Genomic DNA, 18,390 nt, shown 5'->3' with positions numbered 1-18,390 from the left:
GTCATATAACCTTATCATCACATAGCCTTAAATAGATCTTAATCTTTCTCATCTAAAGGAATTCTATATGATAATAAATTCAATGCTTGTTAGTATTACTGATAATTCTATATAATTTTTTAAACTTCAGTTTTTAGAGTAAAATTCCCTCTGATATGAGTTATCTTCCAGAGAGAAAGTATGTGTAGGGCTTAGGAGAGTGAATGGTGGGGGCAGGCTGCCAGGTTTGCAATCTGGGCTCTGACACTTTTTAGCTGTATGACCTTGGACAAGTCGCTTATCTTTCCTGTGTCTAGTTTCTACATTTGTTAAATGTGAATAATAATAGCAATCACTTCACAGAACTGTTGTGAAGATTAAGGCGTTAACACATAAAAAGTGCCTAGAAAACAAATCTTGGTCCACGTTAAGAGATTTCAGGGGCTTCCCTGGTGGCACAGTGGTTGAGAGTCTGCCCGCCAATGCAGGGGACATGGGTTTGAGCCCTGGTCTGGGAAGATCCCACATACAGTGGAGCAACTAGGCCCGTGAGCCACAACTACTGAGCCTGCGCGTCTGGAGCTTGTGCTCCACAACGAGAGGCCGTGATAGTGAGAGGCCCGCGCACTGCAATGAGAAGTGGCCCCCAGTTGCTGCAACTAGAGAAAGCCCTCGCACAGAAACGAAGACCCAACACAGCCATAAATAAATAAAAAAAAAATTTTTTTAAAAGGCAAAATTCCTTTAAAAAAAAAAAAGATTTCAGGTATGATTCAGTATTTTTGTTTCATTTCATAAATTCATTTACCCCAGAAAAAGGAGCAAATACTTGTTTATGGGCTAAATATTAAGTTGAATTACTGCTTAACAAAGAACTTATGGCACATTTTTCCCCCCATCGATTCTTTGGTTTGGGGCTGTTTTCCAGCTCTTTGATGGAAACGCTGTAAGTTCAACCTGGAGATGAAAACTGAGACCCAAGTGAGTAATCTACCTGTTTGTTAGCATCACTGTAAATGTGTTAGAAGGGAAGAAAGTTGTCTACTTGATAAGAAAAAGAAGGCCCTTTGGGATCAGTATAATGAAATATACTTTATAAGGTCTTTACAATTGCTAGAGTGGAAATTTGATTTTGCAGTTCCTAGCATCCAAAGAAAACAGAAAATCTGATCTAAGTTTTAGTAGTATCCACAGAGAAAAAAAAATTCTAGTAACTCAAGAGAGCAATTAAGGTTTCTATGAGCAGAGAGGTACTACTCTGTGCATGTCCACTTTATAGGTAAGGGCACGGAGGCAAAGAGAGGTTAAGCGATTTACTCTAGACCCAAATGGGACTCAGAATTGGGTAGACCAGAACCCATGCCTTCAACTACTTCACTATACTCCTTCTGGTGCATAAAGCACACTTAAAAAAAAACAGACAAACAGTGCTTCATTTTCACATGGTCAGAACATGTTGGGACAGGCTTTTGTGCTTCTGCTTCTACTCAGGCTCCTGACTTGAGCCAGATGGTCCTTTTTGGGTAAAACCTAAAGGACTGAACCACCTCTAGCCTCAATATCAGGTTTACTTGGGCATCACTTTCTCTGCAGGTTCCCTGCCCATTCCCCTCCTTTCCCTACCCCCGTGGCCAGTCACCCAAATCTGCGCACCCTCCTCCTGCAAATTTATTGAATCTATGCCTTTATTTTACCTTCACCACCACCTCCTGAGACCATCTCTCACCCAGATCAGTGTGATAACCTCCTATCTGGGCACTCAGAACAAACACAAAAGGTATTGTAAAGAACATTTTTTTGTCATTTGCTTTAAAAATCTATAGAAAGGCATTTAAAAGAGATTTTAAAGAATAGTTGTATTCCAAAGAAGTAAATCCTAACACCTCCCAACTCAGAAAATTTTAACTATGTGGAAAGCATTAACCTGATATAATATTACAGTCAGGATTAAATTTAAGATAACAGTATAATCCACATTTGTATCAACGCATTCCATAATATCTTGTAAATCTGTTTCTGAAATAATCATTTTACTATAAGGAAACAATTAATATTTACAAATGTAAAACAGTGCCTAGTACTTCTTATTTAAAAATAAAGAAATAAGAAGAATGGTAAAGCTTATTTCTAAAAGGTTGCTTTCTTTCACTGTTAGAGAGACTCATCACTATGATTCTAAGAAATATTTTTTTGTAATCTCGGTTTGATCTTTGAACCACTTATTCAATTTAAAATTGCAACTAAAATTGGTATCAACTTTTACCTCCCCGGGTTCTATTTAAATAGTATCATCCCTAGTATAATTTGAAAAACAATAGGTAAGTAACTTTCCACTTTTTTTATAGGGAGTCAGGCCAAGATGATCAATCCAGTCAATCAATCAATCAATGAGTCAACCAATTATTAAAAATATTTCTTATTTCTGAGGTACTCAGAAGCCTATTTATTTTCTCGTGATTCAGTCCCACTTCCCTTGACTTTGGCTGTCATTCAGGAAAAACTAGGAAATGTATACACTTTGAATAGCCTTTCCCACTTAAGAAGTAAAATATCATTTAGAACTGACATTTACATAAGCTGTGTGGTGATCCGTTAGCAGTCCACATGCCTCTTATGTTGGCCGTTCCCTCTGCTGGGCTACCTCTCCGACACAATTCAAGTCTTTGATCAATGGTTACATCCTCAGTGGCTGCCCCCTGGCTGCCTCCAACAAAATGCTACTCCTCATTTGATGACCCCTGATTAATTTTCTTCATTGCATTCATTATTCCCTGACATTCATTTGTTTGATATTCATCAGCATGTCAGCCCTATCAGGGCAAAGATTTTGTTTTGTGAATCCTGTCTCCCCAGTGCCTTGAGAGCTACTTCACACAGAATAGGAGCTCAGTGAATAGTTGTTGAATGAACGAACGAATGAATGAATGAATGCAATTTAGGAAGCACTTTAAACTCTAGGAAGAAAGTCTTTTGGAAATGCAATGATACCATTATTATTATTGTTGTTGTTACTGGCTCTTTTGTAGCATTTCTTTTCAGCAGGATAAGGAGATGGAGGTGATTTATAGCCTCTGTCCACCAGCACAGAGACTGTCACTCTTCTGGGAAAGCTAGAGGGGCAGCACATTTGTTCTCCGATGCTGAGAATTGTTAGGGTAACAACACTGCATGGTTTGGCTGATGCTGCTTTTCTGTTCCTCTACTCAATATCTTTCTCTGATGGCAAAACAGGCTACAAGTATAAATTAGCTACAATTGGATGAATAAATGTATCAAAGGCAACCTACTGTGATATTTCTTGTGGGGCCCCCCTGAACTAAAACAGACAACATCATAACCATATTTTCAGACAAAATGTATTCCTGGTTAACTCATAGTTCACTCTTGTCACCCAGTTCTAGGATTTAGGACTACAGTGGGAAGACATTTAAGAGATCATGAAGATGTACACTCTCACTTTACAAACAAGTTGTCAGGGGTTCACACAGGCTCCACCACTTCCCCAAAGTTACACGACAAGGCCAGTTGGCAGAGAAAGGACGATATGGCCCGACTGCCAATCCAGTGTTCTTTTCCCTTCCCCATTTATATCAACAACAAAAGTTGTTTATCAACAAAAATGAGTCACAGAGACATGGAAATATTCTCAATGAAAAAATACATGGCTTAAAATATCTACATTGAAAAATTTTTTTTCTTATTTTGCATTAATGACTATTATTTACAGGGAATCAGAAGACTAGGTGGAGCAGTGTATGGAAATCTCCATGATTCCTACGTATGACTACTGAGATAGGCAAAAGTAACAGAATATTAAATAAAGGGAAGGTGATAGGATGTGATTGGTATTTGGAAGGGAAGTTGAGGCTTTCCCATGAAAGAAGTGTGAAAATGACAATAAGTTTATTATAAGAATGCAAACACATCTTTATCAGTATAACATCTATAAATATAATGCTCCATTCTAACATGTTAGTGTAGACAGTGGACAGGGCAGACAGAAGTGGATTTACCATGAAGCTCATGGAGCTTAAGCTTCAGGGCTCTGCACTTGGATGAGCACCTTCCAAGGCCCTGGGAGGAACTCTAGCCATGTGTTCACATGACCATGTTTTATAACATTTGCAACCAATTGAGACTGCTGCCTCCTTTCTTGACTACTGCCTTACCATGTTACCTTCATGCCAGGTGGTGTTGAAGTGGCCATGGCAGCTTTGGGGATCCATTTAAGGGGAAGTTGAGTTGGAGATATGTTATGTGTGTGTGATACAGTTACATAGTTATGCAGGTCACTTCTATTCCATAGTGCAGTCATCCTCAGCGTAGAAAGAGCTTCTAGGAACATGCCTACCACCCACTGTGATGAAGTACCTATGTCATCATGACTCAAGAACAGTGGTAATAAACTGTTCAGTGAGTGACATCAATTCAGAGTTGCTAAGATTGGTCACTGTGCAAGAGAAGTCAAAATGCCCTGCAGTCTTGTAGTTCATACATGAAAGAAATTAAGACAGAGGTTTTTACAATTTGCTAATGATCCTAAAGACGTACATGATATATCAGTAAGGAATTGTGAAGGTAAGATGTTAAATAAATGAAAAAAAAAAACCTCTGATCCACCAAGCTAGAGGCAGAATTATTTTTCTAGTCGCTAAATAAAAATATTATAGAATTGTCATATGCAGAGGCAGTTTAAGAATATGCACCCAAAAGTTGTAAGAAAAGAGTATTTCAGGTAGTTAACAAAGACGTTATGTTATATTTTTGGATTTTGTGATGCTTGTGGTATTGTCAACTTCTAAAGATTTGTAATTTGTTGTGATTTCTTTTCTCACTCTAAATAAATATTCACATTTGTACCTAATTTTGAATGTGTAATTTTGTATTCTTTTCCTTAAAGACAACCTAGCCCTCACCCAAATTGTGTAAGGTTCAAACATGGACCCACAAAACCTAGACCCACCCCTGTACAGAGCATGCCCTGAAGCGTGTTCCTGCACATTTCACCAATGTCTTAACTCACACGGGAGCACCAAGGTCTAGATTACATGGTTCACTTTCCACTTTGCTTAACATGGCACATTCCAGTGACAAATGTATTGTAATGCAGGACAACAATAAAAAGAGAATGAGAAGATATGGTTCTTGAAACTATTTTCCTTCTCTATTACTTCAGGCAGATCTGGCTCAATTAAAATATTCTTAAAAGGAAACTATCACATTACAACTAGATTAGGATGGATGAAATGACTTGTAAGTAATTGTTTGCTTACATAAGAAACATGCCATTCATTTTTGGACTGTGTTGGAGACCACCTGAGTGAACCTCAGGAGCTCAACAAAAGCCAGTGAGAACCTGTACCTTCCAGGATTTACTAAGTGGAGTGTTTCTGTGCAGTGCTGGCTGAGAGGCTCTTAAAGGGCTGTTAGGGTTTATAATGCCAAGAATACACAAGCACGTGAACAAGTACCAATTATGTGCTAATCAATGAAGCCTATATTAAGCACACTGAAAACCTGTTCATTGTGCAGTAGCCCATTAACCATAATGTACATGTCTGGAGGAGATGCTAGGGAACTTCCTAGAGACAGCAAATTCCCAAAATTCACAAATAAACTTCTTCCTTTCTTCTCATCTCTCTTGGGTGGTTGCCATAAAAATAAACAACTTAAAAAATAGCTTGATTTAGTATAAAATCAAGACTACTTAAAAAATAGATATATTAGTCATTTATTCTATTAAGAATTCAAGAGTTACTCCCTTTCTCAAAATAACAGTCATACAAGTCCATAATCCCTTAAGGTAAGATAAACTTCAGGATCCAAATTACTTACTTATTTACTTAATTTACAGATTTCAGAAAGGTAACATGGTAAATATACCATATGTTATGCAACATCCCCAGCAAGGTCTGAGGCAATACCCTATAATGAAACATATTAATATTTCTACAGTGAAATACATGAAGATTCACGTAAGTAGTATAAATAAAGATTATAAATAGCCTTAAATCATTTCAAGTCAGGTTTGGCTGCCAAATGAATTCAGGTCATGGGAGGCTTTGCCATTGCATAACTATTAAAAAAAAAGGTTTGTGGTTTTTCCGAGAGTTTTTGTATTGTAATATGGAATTACAGATTAGGAATTGTGAGCCTGTGTCTCCAGTAGCCCTCTCTATTTCTTTATTTCTTTTTACTTTTATAGTAAAAGGATAAATCAATTGGTTTTAGTCTCCCAAGCCCAGGGTAGTTTTATTCTTATTTGGTTATGCCCTTCTTCACAAAGCCCCAGACTTTTCAAAGTAAATCAGAACAGAAACAATAGAAGGAGCTACTGCCTCTTGGGGGTTCGGTAGTGGTTGCCGGGAGCAGGCTCTTTCCTCAAAGCTCTGCCTGAAAAACAAGCTGCCTTTTTAAATGTGGCACAGGGCCACAGAAGGAGAGAAGTGATCTCGCAGAATTTATAGATGGGGAAAAGCACTGCCAGGAATCATGCCTCTAGATAGTGGAGCGGGACCCATAAATACTGAAGGCTCGAGGAGTGTCTGGACAGAGCCCTGCTGAGGATTCTTGCAACCCAAGCGCTGCTGCTGCCATTCCTCAAAACGCAGACCTCAGAGACAAGCAGGGTGCCCAGAGCTGCATGGAAACAACAGCATTTGATATAGAAAGATCATAAAGTGATGAAATCGATGTAATCAGGCTACTTAGAACTCCCTGCTAGGACTGGAGCAAATCTTAGCAGATTCAACCCATCCTTTCATCTTTTCAAGGTAGATAAATGGAGGACAGGGCCATTAACTAGAGGTTGTAGTGAATGGAAAGAGAGAAAGAGATGAATGGGGAACTTTTAGAGAAGCTTTTAAAAGCCAGACACTGTCACTCCCAGAGGATGTTACATGTTACTGTAGGCTAAGGCATTCAAAAAAGGGACTTGCCTCATTCTATATAGTGAAAAATGTGATGAGCAACATGAAGATATTGGTATAATAAGCAGTTCTGGCAATTATCTATATTTTTTTCCCCCAGAGAGATTTTTAAGGACAGTACTACTCACTACGGAGAAAAGGCTCATTGTATCCACAAGCACTGAGAAACACAGTAAAAGCTTATTTGCCACCGGGCAATTCTTCTTCTAAGTAATTCTGCCACAAGCAAGTCATGGACCATTATTATACAGATGATCAATATTTTGATAGTTGCACAAACTTCTGCTCAAATATTTCACTGGAGGCAGCTGGGCATGTTTATTTTCCAGTAACAACAATGATGTAGAACAATGATTATACTATACTTAGGTTTTTATTTCCTTCATTACCAAGTCTTCCAGAAAAATCCTAAGGGCGTTAGCTCTCTCAGCCCATGGCATCAAAACAACCTACCATAAGTAGCGCAAAATCTTTGTAATACGGCCAGTCTAGAAGAAGTACTACCTAATGCACGGGACCTAAATTGTGACTGCCGGTTTTAAGCAGATAATGCTGTAATTTCCAGGATAACCAGTTTTATATATTTCTTAGTTTTCATGTTTGTTTTATTCCTCTCCTAGTAGAAGAACCTACACTTGATAAGACTGTATGTACCTGTTCATACTATTTTGCAATGTGGCACATCTGTATAAATCTGTTTCATTAGCTTATACATTTTGTAAAAACTGTAAGCAAGTTTGTCCTTCAGCAGTGAGTTAGCTTCTTGCCTGGTTTGCCCTTTGAAGCCAGTTGTTTTGGTTACTTATTACCTTCATGGACCTCAGGTATCCACAGAGTACTTGGATACTGTTCTTGGCTGAGCACCAGTCTCCCTGGCTCCTCTGAGGCATTCTAGTAGCTGCTGTCCCCACATCTAACCCTGCCCACACATCCTGCCATGCAGCACTGCTTCAGGCTCTCATAAAATACAGGCTCAATTCGCCTGGCCTGGGCCTGCACAGAGACAGCAGCTCATGCCTTGATGAAGTTCAGAGACTGTAGCCAAAGGGGAAGCAGTCTGATTTGTGGGTAAGAGGCAGGGAAGGAAAAAATGGTTACTGTATCGGATAATGCTTTGTGGCAGCCCAGGCGGGACGCATCCTGGGGCTTCTCAGTCCCAAATGACAGGGATGGGAATTGTGACTGAAAGGAGCCCACAGATATTACTTTAATTAAGAATAGTTCCATTCCACACAAGAGGAAATTCTCAAATTACTCTTGGATCTGTCAAGAGCAAGTGAATTCAATTTTGGTAAAATATGATGACCGAAGTTGAGATAAATCATTATTTTATTAATAGAAATTGTCGGTTTAGAGAAATCAACATGTCCAAAATCTTCGGCTGCCCCAAAAGATCAATTAAGCAATTATTTGAATATGAAAATCCAGAATTTATGTCTATAAATCTGTTTTGCCCACCAAAAAAATACCTTTGGGGGGAATTAAGCATATTTTTAAATGAAGAAACATATTTCAAGGATAGTGTTGCAAAAAGGACCATTATATGAAAGTAAAATTTCCATTTTAAGCATCTACTAAAAACTGATATTAAGGATTAAGAGAGGTCAAATAAAGTAACAGTAAAAGAAATCCTAACAAATATTCTATATTTATGCTATACACAGGCTAAAAACACGCTACCTTGAATGAAACTCAAAAAACCTCTCTCATAAAATATAGAAAAAGAGCCAGGTTTTAAAAGCAACTCTTCTTCCCCTTATGCTTTATATTTATTTTTAAAATGAGGCTACTAGTAATAATTTTTGTTTTGACTGACTTTATTAGTAAACAGGCTATTAGATCTGCAAGCCTTTCCTTCTGAATAAATGTGACAGTATGTGATTTATTGTACTTAATATTTTGCTCCTTAGTCACTTCCTTGGCTGAAATTCCCAAACCTCATTAGGTGACTTCTTTCGGTTTACGGCAGACGGACAATGACCACAGGATATAAAATGAACAGCTGTCCTCCTCCCCTTTGTACCTTTCTCCCTTTCATTCCTATTCCCCATTCCCTCACTTCCAAAATATTTGTATTTTTTCCTTTTTCCTGCCACTCCTATAAGAGAGAAAGGGACCAATTCCCTCCTGGTTTATGGAACGCCATGCCATTTCCAACCAATTTCAGGTGCCCAGCCCTTTGCAAGTTCCCTCCCAAGTCCACAACATAGAGGTTTCATCAGATCTTATGTTGAGAAAAACACAAGGAAGACAAATGCAAAATGTGTCAGGCTTTGCCAGGTTCCCTGCTGAGCAGCCCTCCTTCCCTGGGGTGGAGGCCATAAACCAAGCCCTGGTGCTCAGGCCTGGCTCATTTTCTAGGAGGATTGATCCCCACCTTTGGCAGCAGGTGCTAAATAACATCCCTCTCCACCCCCAGCAATCTGGAGACTCAGCATTACCACCCTTGTTGCAGTTCGGGCTTTGACCTTGGTCTCAAGGTCTTAGAATGGCCACTGCCTTATCTCCCTGAAGGGAGCCATCGCTCTAACCTTCCTTGTGATGCTGAGTCTCTGGGGCAGTACCACACCTGCTCTTGTCAGTCTCCCTCCCGAATGATAAAGTCCTGCCTTTGGATCTCCCTCTTTCCTGGACTTTCCAACAGGCTTCCCTCTCACCCTCCTCTGTGGTCTGCACCCCTCCGTTTCTTCTCCCACATGGACTTCCCCTCCCCCACCTCCACCTATTTGATAATAAACTTCTGGAAGGCTGGGCAGTTTCTTAGATTTTGCTTTCCCTACAGTGGATGTATTCACATCCTAAAGATCTGTGATAAAAGAATCCTTGATCAAGAGTCCTTGATTGATAAGAAAGTGAAAACTGCTGGCTCAGACCAGGTTTTAATATTGCCCATGGATTTCATTCAGCACGCCCCCTTGCCTCAGCAGTCAAGAAGGGTCTGGTATTGAGCACCAACATGGAACCTCACTAAATCTCTTTCCTAACCTAAGAATAGAATTCAATTCAGTTCATATTTATTTAGTTCTAGTCGTGAGTAAAATTCTGCCCTAAATACAAAGAGGGATCCTTGTACCCTCCTTAGTCCTCACGGAACATTTAAGCTATAAAGGGTGAAAGTGGATGTGCATAAATAGCCAGAGTATATAAATCAATGCAGAGTGAAGTAGGCATCACAAAGTAAATACAGAGGAAGTAGGGGTTCAGATATAGGAGGATGTGGCAATGAGATGAGTTTTCATGGAGGAAAGACCATTTAATCTATATCAATGATCAATTGCTTCTCATCCTATTGTTCACTGTTTTATCCCTTCTACTAGAACAGCCTTCAATAAATATTAGTGAAACATAGTTATGAATGAATTATTAATATTTATTTTTAAGCCTCATCAAGATGAGTGACAATGAAATAAATATTTCAAAAGAGAAAGGGTACAGTATCTTTCAAACTGTATTTTAATTCACGTAAAGACAACTCTTTAGTTATCAGTTTCAATAATGCAAAGACATAATTAATCTCAACAGTCTTTGCCAGAACCTTATACTTAGTAGCATCTTACAATATTTCAGAATATTCCCCTTTATTACGTAAGATAGGACTTAAGAACTTGGGGTGAGGTGGATTTGAAAAATATATAAAGTTCATATAAAGTGGTCTTTTAAATATACATTCCCTAAAAAGGTCAACTGCAGGATGAAGAAGAAGGATAACCTGAATTAAAATCAGTTCCAAACTTTAATTATTAAATAGATAACCCAGAAGTGTTCCATATATAAATATTTCAATTTTTGTGTTAATATAGATTCCTGAAGATCTAAAAATCAAGTAATAAACAAATCTTATTTTAATATCTTTTATATCCAAGAATCTTAAACTCAAATAAAACATGTATTTAACCTTAAAAAAGCACATGTGTTAAGCTAATTTTACCATTAAAATTTTCTAAACTTCTGTTTTTATTTATGTATGTTTTGAGCTCAAGTCACCAGAGATTTTTTTAGCCTCATACTCAGAGATTCCCGTGTTTTCAAAAGAGTTTTTCATGACTTCATAATAAATTCCCCAAGGTCTTACTTACTTACCAAGGAAAGTGACTCTTAAAAAAAAAGGAGAGTCTGATTTAGAAATATATCTCAGGATATTCACAACAATTCCTACCAAGATATAAGAGGGCTCAATTTCTCCTCCTTCTGAATTAGCTGTTCCAAGAGTTGAGGGACAGTTTCTCTACTGAATCAAGTTCTAAGTAATTAAGATGTTTGTGAATCAGGCTTGAGGGAAAAACTTCCCTCATGCTAAATGCAATATAATACCTCTTATAAGTGGCATTTATTCATTACATCTATTTGAGAAAGATCTCTTTTCTTTTACAAAGCAATCTTCCAATTCAGCAATGAATACCTCTAACTTTGTAATTTTCTGGTTTTTATTTTTCAAAATACAAAATGAGTAGCTCTCATTTATCTCAGAGACTCGGTAGCATGTACAGCACAAAGGAGAATAATTCAGGCCTAAGAACATTTTCATATCTTAATCTGTAAATATAAAACATTTATGATATAATGCCTTTCCTCTGCTTGAGGTGATTAAAAACAAACAAAAAAGCAGTGAAAAAAAACCAAATAAACAAAATTACACAGGACTTCCCTAGCGGTCCAGTGGTTAAGACTTCACGCTTCCAATGCAGAGGGCCCGGGTTCGATTCCTGGTCAGGGAACTAAGATCCCACATACCGCAACTAAGGGTGTGCACCACAACTACTGAGCCTGCGCACTCTAGAGCCTGTGCGCCACAACTAGAGAAGCCCATGTACCTCAATGAAGACCCAGTGCAGCCAAAATAAATAAATAAAAAACACACACAAAACCCAAAATCTTTAGGATATTTATAAGTAAAACCAAAGAAAAAAGATACTAACTCTATAAATTATGAACAAATAAAAGATTCTAGCTAGTTCAATAATAGCAAACTGATAAACACATGGATATGTATTTTCATCTACTGGCTTCACTAAAAGCATAGTTTATTGGTGATTTTCTGTTTCCTTCTGGGTCACCTTTTCCATTGACTGAGGTCCTCAGATCACCTCCCCCAAATTTCTTGGCGTGAAATGTCTGCATCATACCAATTTAGCACTTGGCTACATAATATTACAGATGTCTCTGTAATAGTTACTTGTCATTCAGGCAAGAAATATTTATGAGCATCTACTAATTTTGAGTCCCTAGGCTAGGGGCTGAGAATAACATGATGGACAAGACAGATTTACCTCCTATAGCAAACCGTTCTTCATAATGTATGTTTTTAAATGCTTTACTTTCAATCCCCATTTAGCCAATGGATTCTATTAATCTGAAAAAAAGAGCTGGGCTAAACTGAACAAGCATATTACTTGGCAATTTCTTGTTGAGTGAATCAATGCAGATTTACATTAAGGAAGGGACAAATCCATTCTTAACACAACTGATCTTTCTTAAGGAAGATCACACACACATTAAGAATTAATTTCATTATATTTCTTTATTGCTCAAGAGAGAAAGAGGTCCTTTTTCCAACCTCTATTTCCTTCTTAAAACTCCCAGCTGATGCAGATTAGCTCTTCAGATGGACACAAATGTTGTGACATTTCTCACAGCCACCCCAGGCGGTCCTCCTGCTCTAGGAGAGCACTCACGTTCCCATTTTAAGCCTTGCTTATGTCACTCTACCTCCTTAACTGGAAAAACTTTGTCCTTTCCACTGACTCATGCTGTTGACTTTCAGGGATTCTCCTCTCTAAGAAGCCTTCCTGTATTGCTCTACTCTGCAGGACCTAACACCACGGGGACGTGTACACATGTCCATCTATGTTTATAACAGTCTGGCAATTCTCTAGACGTTTCATGCTCCATATGCATCCAGAGGCTTCTACCACACACTAAACACTGTGAAAATGTTGTTTTCTCACTTTTTTGTCTTTCCATAGTTAACGTTGGCTCATAAAAGCCTAACCAGACAACAAATAGTCAGTGAAATTTTGTTAGGTGCATAATGGATCCAAAGCACTACCAGCACTTCCCTTGGACCGAGGACCCTGCCTGGGAAAACAGAGTTTGGAGGCATCTGTAAAATAGTGGTTTACAAGGGCATCTTCTCAAACTTTTCTTCCTGTCCCAGAGGAAATCTAAAGGAAATGGGTAAATGCCCCTAAGCTTACAACCATAAATTCTACAACTTGAATCTAATGAATCAAGTGAGGATTGTAGCAGATCGATGCCTCAGCACAGAAATGGATATGAAATCTTTCACTGGAATGGAAAAATGAAAAGTTGTTCTAAGAATATTTTAGGACATCTTTCAAGATGATTTAGCTGTTGATAACCTGGTACATTTCAACTTGCAGAACTGTGTTTTCAGGATGCTTTAACTTTAAAATTCATTGGGTTAAGATAGTCTGTATATTTATGTGTGTGTGTGTGTGTGTGTGTGTGTGTGTATTTAGAAAGAGTTGGGATAGCATTGGTGCTGAACATTGGCATGATAGAGTTTATTTGAGACACTCCTTAGTAATTCAAGACATTTCTATATGGACTATCTTGGATAACGCTTGTGATGAAATTAAAATGTTTATAAGAGCAATATAAAAATATCAAGACAATAATTTATTCAATTGTGGTTATATAGCCATAATTATGAACATACTTATCATTGAGGCCATAAATAATGACAGAATCCCCTAGAAAATGGTCTATATTACATCTGAATCATCATGATATACAATGAACATTTAACATCCCAGAGGACCCCTTAAGGAGTGACTCTAAATCTGACCATATTTAACCACACTATTTGAATAGATTTGGAAAGTTCCACAAGACACAAATAAATATAAATGTTGAACTGTCTATACACAGTGGGTTTTTTTATAACACACTTAATATAATGTTTGAAGAGAATATGAATTCAGTGGCTACTTGGCTGCGATTGCTACTTTGGTTATTGTGGGGCTTGTGAAGCTCAGGATGAATATACACAATTATGACGTTTCTGGAATTTGTGTATGTGCCCCAGTCTAGTCCTCACACCACACATACAAACAGAAGAATACTACTCCAAGCATTCATCATGAGATACACAGAACCATTTCTGGAAAGTTCTGCCCGCTATGCCTATTTACCATACAACACCATAAAGCTCATGGTTTGCCACTACATTGTTTCTCAGCCACTTTAATACTTCTTAGTTCCCAAGAATTTTTATTCTCAAAACGCAGTAAGCAAATTCCCCAAAGAAGTCGCTAGGGAGTAAATTATAATTTCTTTAACTAAATATTTTGTTTCATTCCCAAACAATGACATGTTAAAATTTCACTTTTTATTCTAAACCTCCCACTCAAAAAAGATTTCTAAGTGTACTTGTTAGTTATAAACTTGACATAGCTATCTATCTATCCATCCATCCACCTTTTTGCAACTCCCTGATTCAGTTACTCTTCCAGTCTTCTAACCTGGTATTCAAATCCATGCTTTGTATAATACAAGCAACTCTCTGGCTCACTGAGCTGCAGCCCTCTGGCCTGTGGGGAAATCAAGGATTCTTGCTAAGTCACATTTTTGGGTCTAGTCTCAAGCCCCTGGGCATGGTGCTTGCTCTGGGTTTTGGGTCTCAGGCACCAAACCTCACATTCTCTGATAAACACACCTTCTTGGTCCTCTTTCATCAGCTCTATTGTTGATGGTAGGGTGCTGTTGAAAGGTGGGGAAATGAATCTATGCCAGCTCCACAGTATACTCTTTACTATTTACAAAAATAGAATTTTTTTTTCCTTTAAGGAAGGATAATTTAATTGGTGCTGGATCTCTGCTACCATGACTAAAATTTAAATATAGTAGAATTGTGAGGCATATATTTTAAAGAGGATTCTTTTGTGTTCTTTAATTGCATAAAGATATTATCTGAAATTAATATTCAAATATATACTCAGAATACAGATAAATAAAAAATCTAGCTTATATTTTATATTAATAGCATAATGAATTTAAACACATTTGTTCTGGTTAAGAACCTCTAAGTTACACTAGCCCGTCATGCTAGAGTTTTAAAAATCTGTTTTTGTAGCACCACAACTTTTTAAAAATGAGCTTTTTTTCTGATTATAGAAGTGTTACACGCTCATTATAGAAAATTTAGGATACACTTGTTAATAGATCAAAATTTAGGATACACTTGTTAAGAGATCAAAGAAAATCGTCTTTACCAAAAAACGCATTATTTTGTTTTTGCCAATGCTTTTCTTATGACCACATATGGACTTCTGAATAGTTTGTAAATTGTTATAGGTAATGCTATCAATGTTAGAAGAAGAGTCCAAACCGTAGTCAGGCAGGTTCGCATTTTTACTTACAGAAGCTGAAAGGAGGCAACCTGAGGAAAAAGTGACAACTACAATGCATGACTTGAAGAAAATTGTTCTTAGGCACAATCAACCACAGTGGCTGTGAGAGCACTGATTTGCAGTTAGGACTAGAAGGCTAGTGAGGGAAACAGTCCTTTCGCTAACGGGGGATGCCCAAAGATATGAGGGTGAAGACAGTGGAAAGTGGAGGATGCTGTCTCAGGGGCATGGCTGCTAGCAGTCCTCATGTCATGGGGAGAGGCCAGGAGGTTTCCATGTTATGAGACCAAGACCAATAAACTAGCCCCCATCTAGAAGGCAACATCTTTCTTTACCTAGAACATTCCCTTTGGAAACTTGTGTTATTTATTAATATACACCTTTGAAAATTCAAGTGGAAAATAATATAATAGACAGCAAAACTATAAACACTTGATCAAAAGATACCTGATTTTACTGAATGCTTTGGGTAGAAATTTTTAGCTCTAATACAAAGGCACTTAAAAGAAATACTGCCAGATACAGTCATTTTAAAATTATCTGTGTCTGAATTAAACATAGATTATTTATGTCAAGCATGAAGCCTTAATTGGTTTCTCTGAACCACCAATGATTATCTTTTTCACTGCCATTCAGTAAGAATGCAGGAAATTTAACAGATTTCAATCTTAATCTGAGGAAAACATTACTAGTAAGGTAATTCTGTATAATATAAAAACCCAATACATTCAAAATCCACATGTAAATACCTTTAAGATGTTTCAGATTATTTGGATTATTTTTAAATACCACTTGCTGTCAGAGAGAAGTGAGAACAGGATGTAGCATTTACAATTTTTTTTATTTCACTTCAAAAATGTTTTAAATTATTTACTGCAGTGTTAAGACTTACTCTCCTCTAAATCTAAAAGTATTTGGCACCATAATCCTGCTTATACACTATGATTAAACAAACACTTCCAAGTTAAATTGCTTAACTGCTAAAATACTTACCAATGGAAAACTGGAGGACAGAAGCTGTTGTTGTATTAAGGCCTGTGGTAATCTAGAAAAAGGAATATAACAAAATAAGACAAGATAGAAAGAGAGGAGGAGAAAGAGCAGAAGATTCAGGAGGAGGGAGAGTGTAAAGGATAGAAAGGAACCATAAACAGAGGTTACGTTTATCCAGCGGTTAGCTTACTTCTATCGACATGTCAGAACACAGATGTATTTCTCTGTGAGATCCTCACTTAGGCACTGCTGGTACATTTCTCAGGGTCCTATCGAAAACTCTTTTTTAGTATAATTTACCAGGCACGTAACACAGTCCCCTCCACTCACCCCACCACCTCCTCTCTGTCCTCATCAACAGACCTGGGGCCCAAGAGAATATCATAAAAAGTGACCAAACAAAAATTGGGACCAAAATTAAGAGCAAATGAGAAGAGTAAGAACGTTTTGAAAAATAAATAGAATTACAACAGGTAGAAGGTGCAGGATATCTTTGGGGGAAGATGAAAATGTTATAAAATTGATTGTGGTAATGGTTGCATAACTTTGTGAATAAAGTAAAAACCTTGAACTGTATACTTTAAATGAATGAATTGTAGAATATGAGGATTATTTCTCAATAAAACTGTTACTCCCCCCAAAAGTAATCAAATTATAGGCCTAGAAATACTCTTCCAACACATTTCTATTATTTTCCCTTAGTTTCATGAAGAAGCATGCCTAAATAGTTTTCCCCCTTTTAAAAAAAGGAATGGTACCTTATTTAATTTTAAATAAATTAAAATTTTAAAAATATTTATTTATTAATTAATTCTTTTGTTCATTCATTCATTCTTTCTATGGAGTGGTGACTTTGACCCATACCAGCTTAAGTAAGATGGGAAATAAGGTTCTCATTTTCAATGACTCTTTTGTTGGGTTTCTGACCCCATAAGGTAAGGTATGGGATGCCTCCCATGACTGCACCTTATAAAACAAAAAGTGTATAACTGTGTTTTCAACATGGCAGAAGCAGTAGACTTCTTAAATGTCATAATAACATTCTTAGACTTGTCCCTGCACTGTGTTAGCCCCCATGTGATGGAGCCCACAATGCAGAAGCGTCAAGAGATACCCAGTTCATGAATCACCATGGGAATTCGTGGACAAACAGCGAGCCAGTCTCTTGAAGTGCTAGAATTCAGCTGAGATGTGAATATCAAAAAGTTGAATTGCACTTCCCATTTCTACAGCACAATTTGGAAACATGACTGAGCATGTGTTTTAAATATGTGGCTTTAAAGTTCATGAAGAAGCAGAAAAGGTAATAGAGGGGAGGGCAAGACAGCCCATTTTGTAAGTTGTCTAGATATCAGTATAGGTATCAGCTCCTAATTGATTTTAACCATAGCAAAAATCACTAGTGTCAGGATGTCAGGTAAAATTCTCTATTGAAATCTCTCATTATCACAGAATATTTAAGAGAAAGCTGGCCCACCATGCTCGGAACTGTTTCCTACTTCCTTCCTCTCACCAGAGTCGTTAGGGAAAAATGCACTAATAGAATTTTCTTTAAATAACAAAAATACTAGCTCCTTTTCAAGATTCCTTTAGAAAAGGTTAGCAGACATTTGGTGCTGTCCAAAATGCCCAAAAGACATTTGGTCCACTACAAAAAGTCCTTGATATTTGGTCCTGTCCAAAGCAATTTGATGTGGACCAAACAAGCTCATGGATGTTTTGGATAGATCAAACTTCAAGGACCCTTTCGTGTGGACCAAATGTCTTATGAACCAAATGTCTCATGGATGTTTTAGACAGAACCAAATGTCCTGCGAAGTTAAAAGAAATCTGTTTTTTTTCCCTCATAACTTTTAAAGTAAGTTCAACTACTTATCCTCGTGGGTGTTCCACTTGGAAATTTTGATCTTAAAGTCCAAAGAGGCACATGGAAATTTTAAAAATTTTTCACAAAATTGAATGAATGCTCTTTTCCCCCTCTGATTTTATGTAACTGAGTAGATTCGCAGATGAGTTATGAAACACTCCTGAATATAAGTTCTTTGAAACAATGGTATGGTATTATATAAGTTAAAAGCACCACGGCTATTGTTATTGCTAGTGAATTAAACAGACCA

At 37.4% G+C, this 18,390-nt stretch overlaps 1 protein-coding gene across 1 annotated transcript in view; it reads right to left on the bottom strand.

Annotated features, from left to right (window-relative positions):
* Positions 1-18,390, bottom strand: part of RELN (reelin) — a 516,016-nt gene that overhangs the window by 233,268 nt on the left and 264,358 nt on the right. Inside the window, exon 8 of the mRNA XM_033862920.2 lies at positions 16,274-16,325. Coding sequence (XP_033718811.1) covers positions 16,274-16,325 — 52 coding nt within the window. The remainder of the gene's footprint in view (positions 1-16,273; positions 16,326-18,390) is intronic.

This window comes from Tursiops truncatus, chromosome 9 (assembly GCF_011762595.2).
Source record: "Tursiops truncatus isolate mTurTru1 chromosome 9, mTurTru1.mat.Y, whole genome shotgun sequence".
In the NCBI taxonomy this organism is placed as follows: domain Eukaryota; kingdom Metazoa; phylum Chordata; class Mammalia; order Artiodactyla; family Delphinidae; genus Tursiops; species Tursiops truncatus.
The sequence above is the reverse complement of the archived record's forward strand: the minus strand, read 5'-3'. Positions and strand labels throughout refer to the sequence as shown.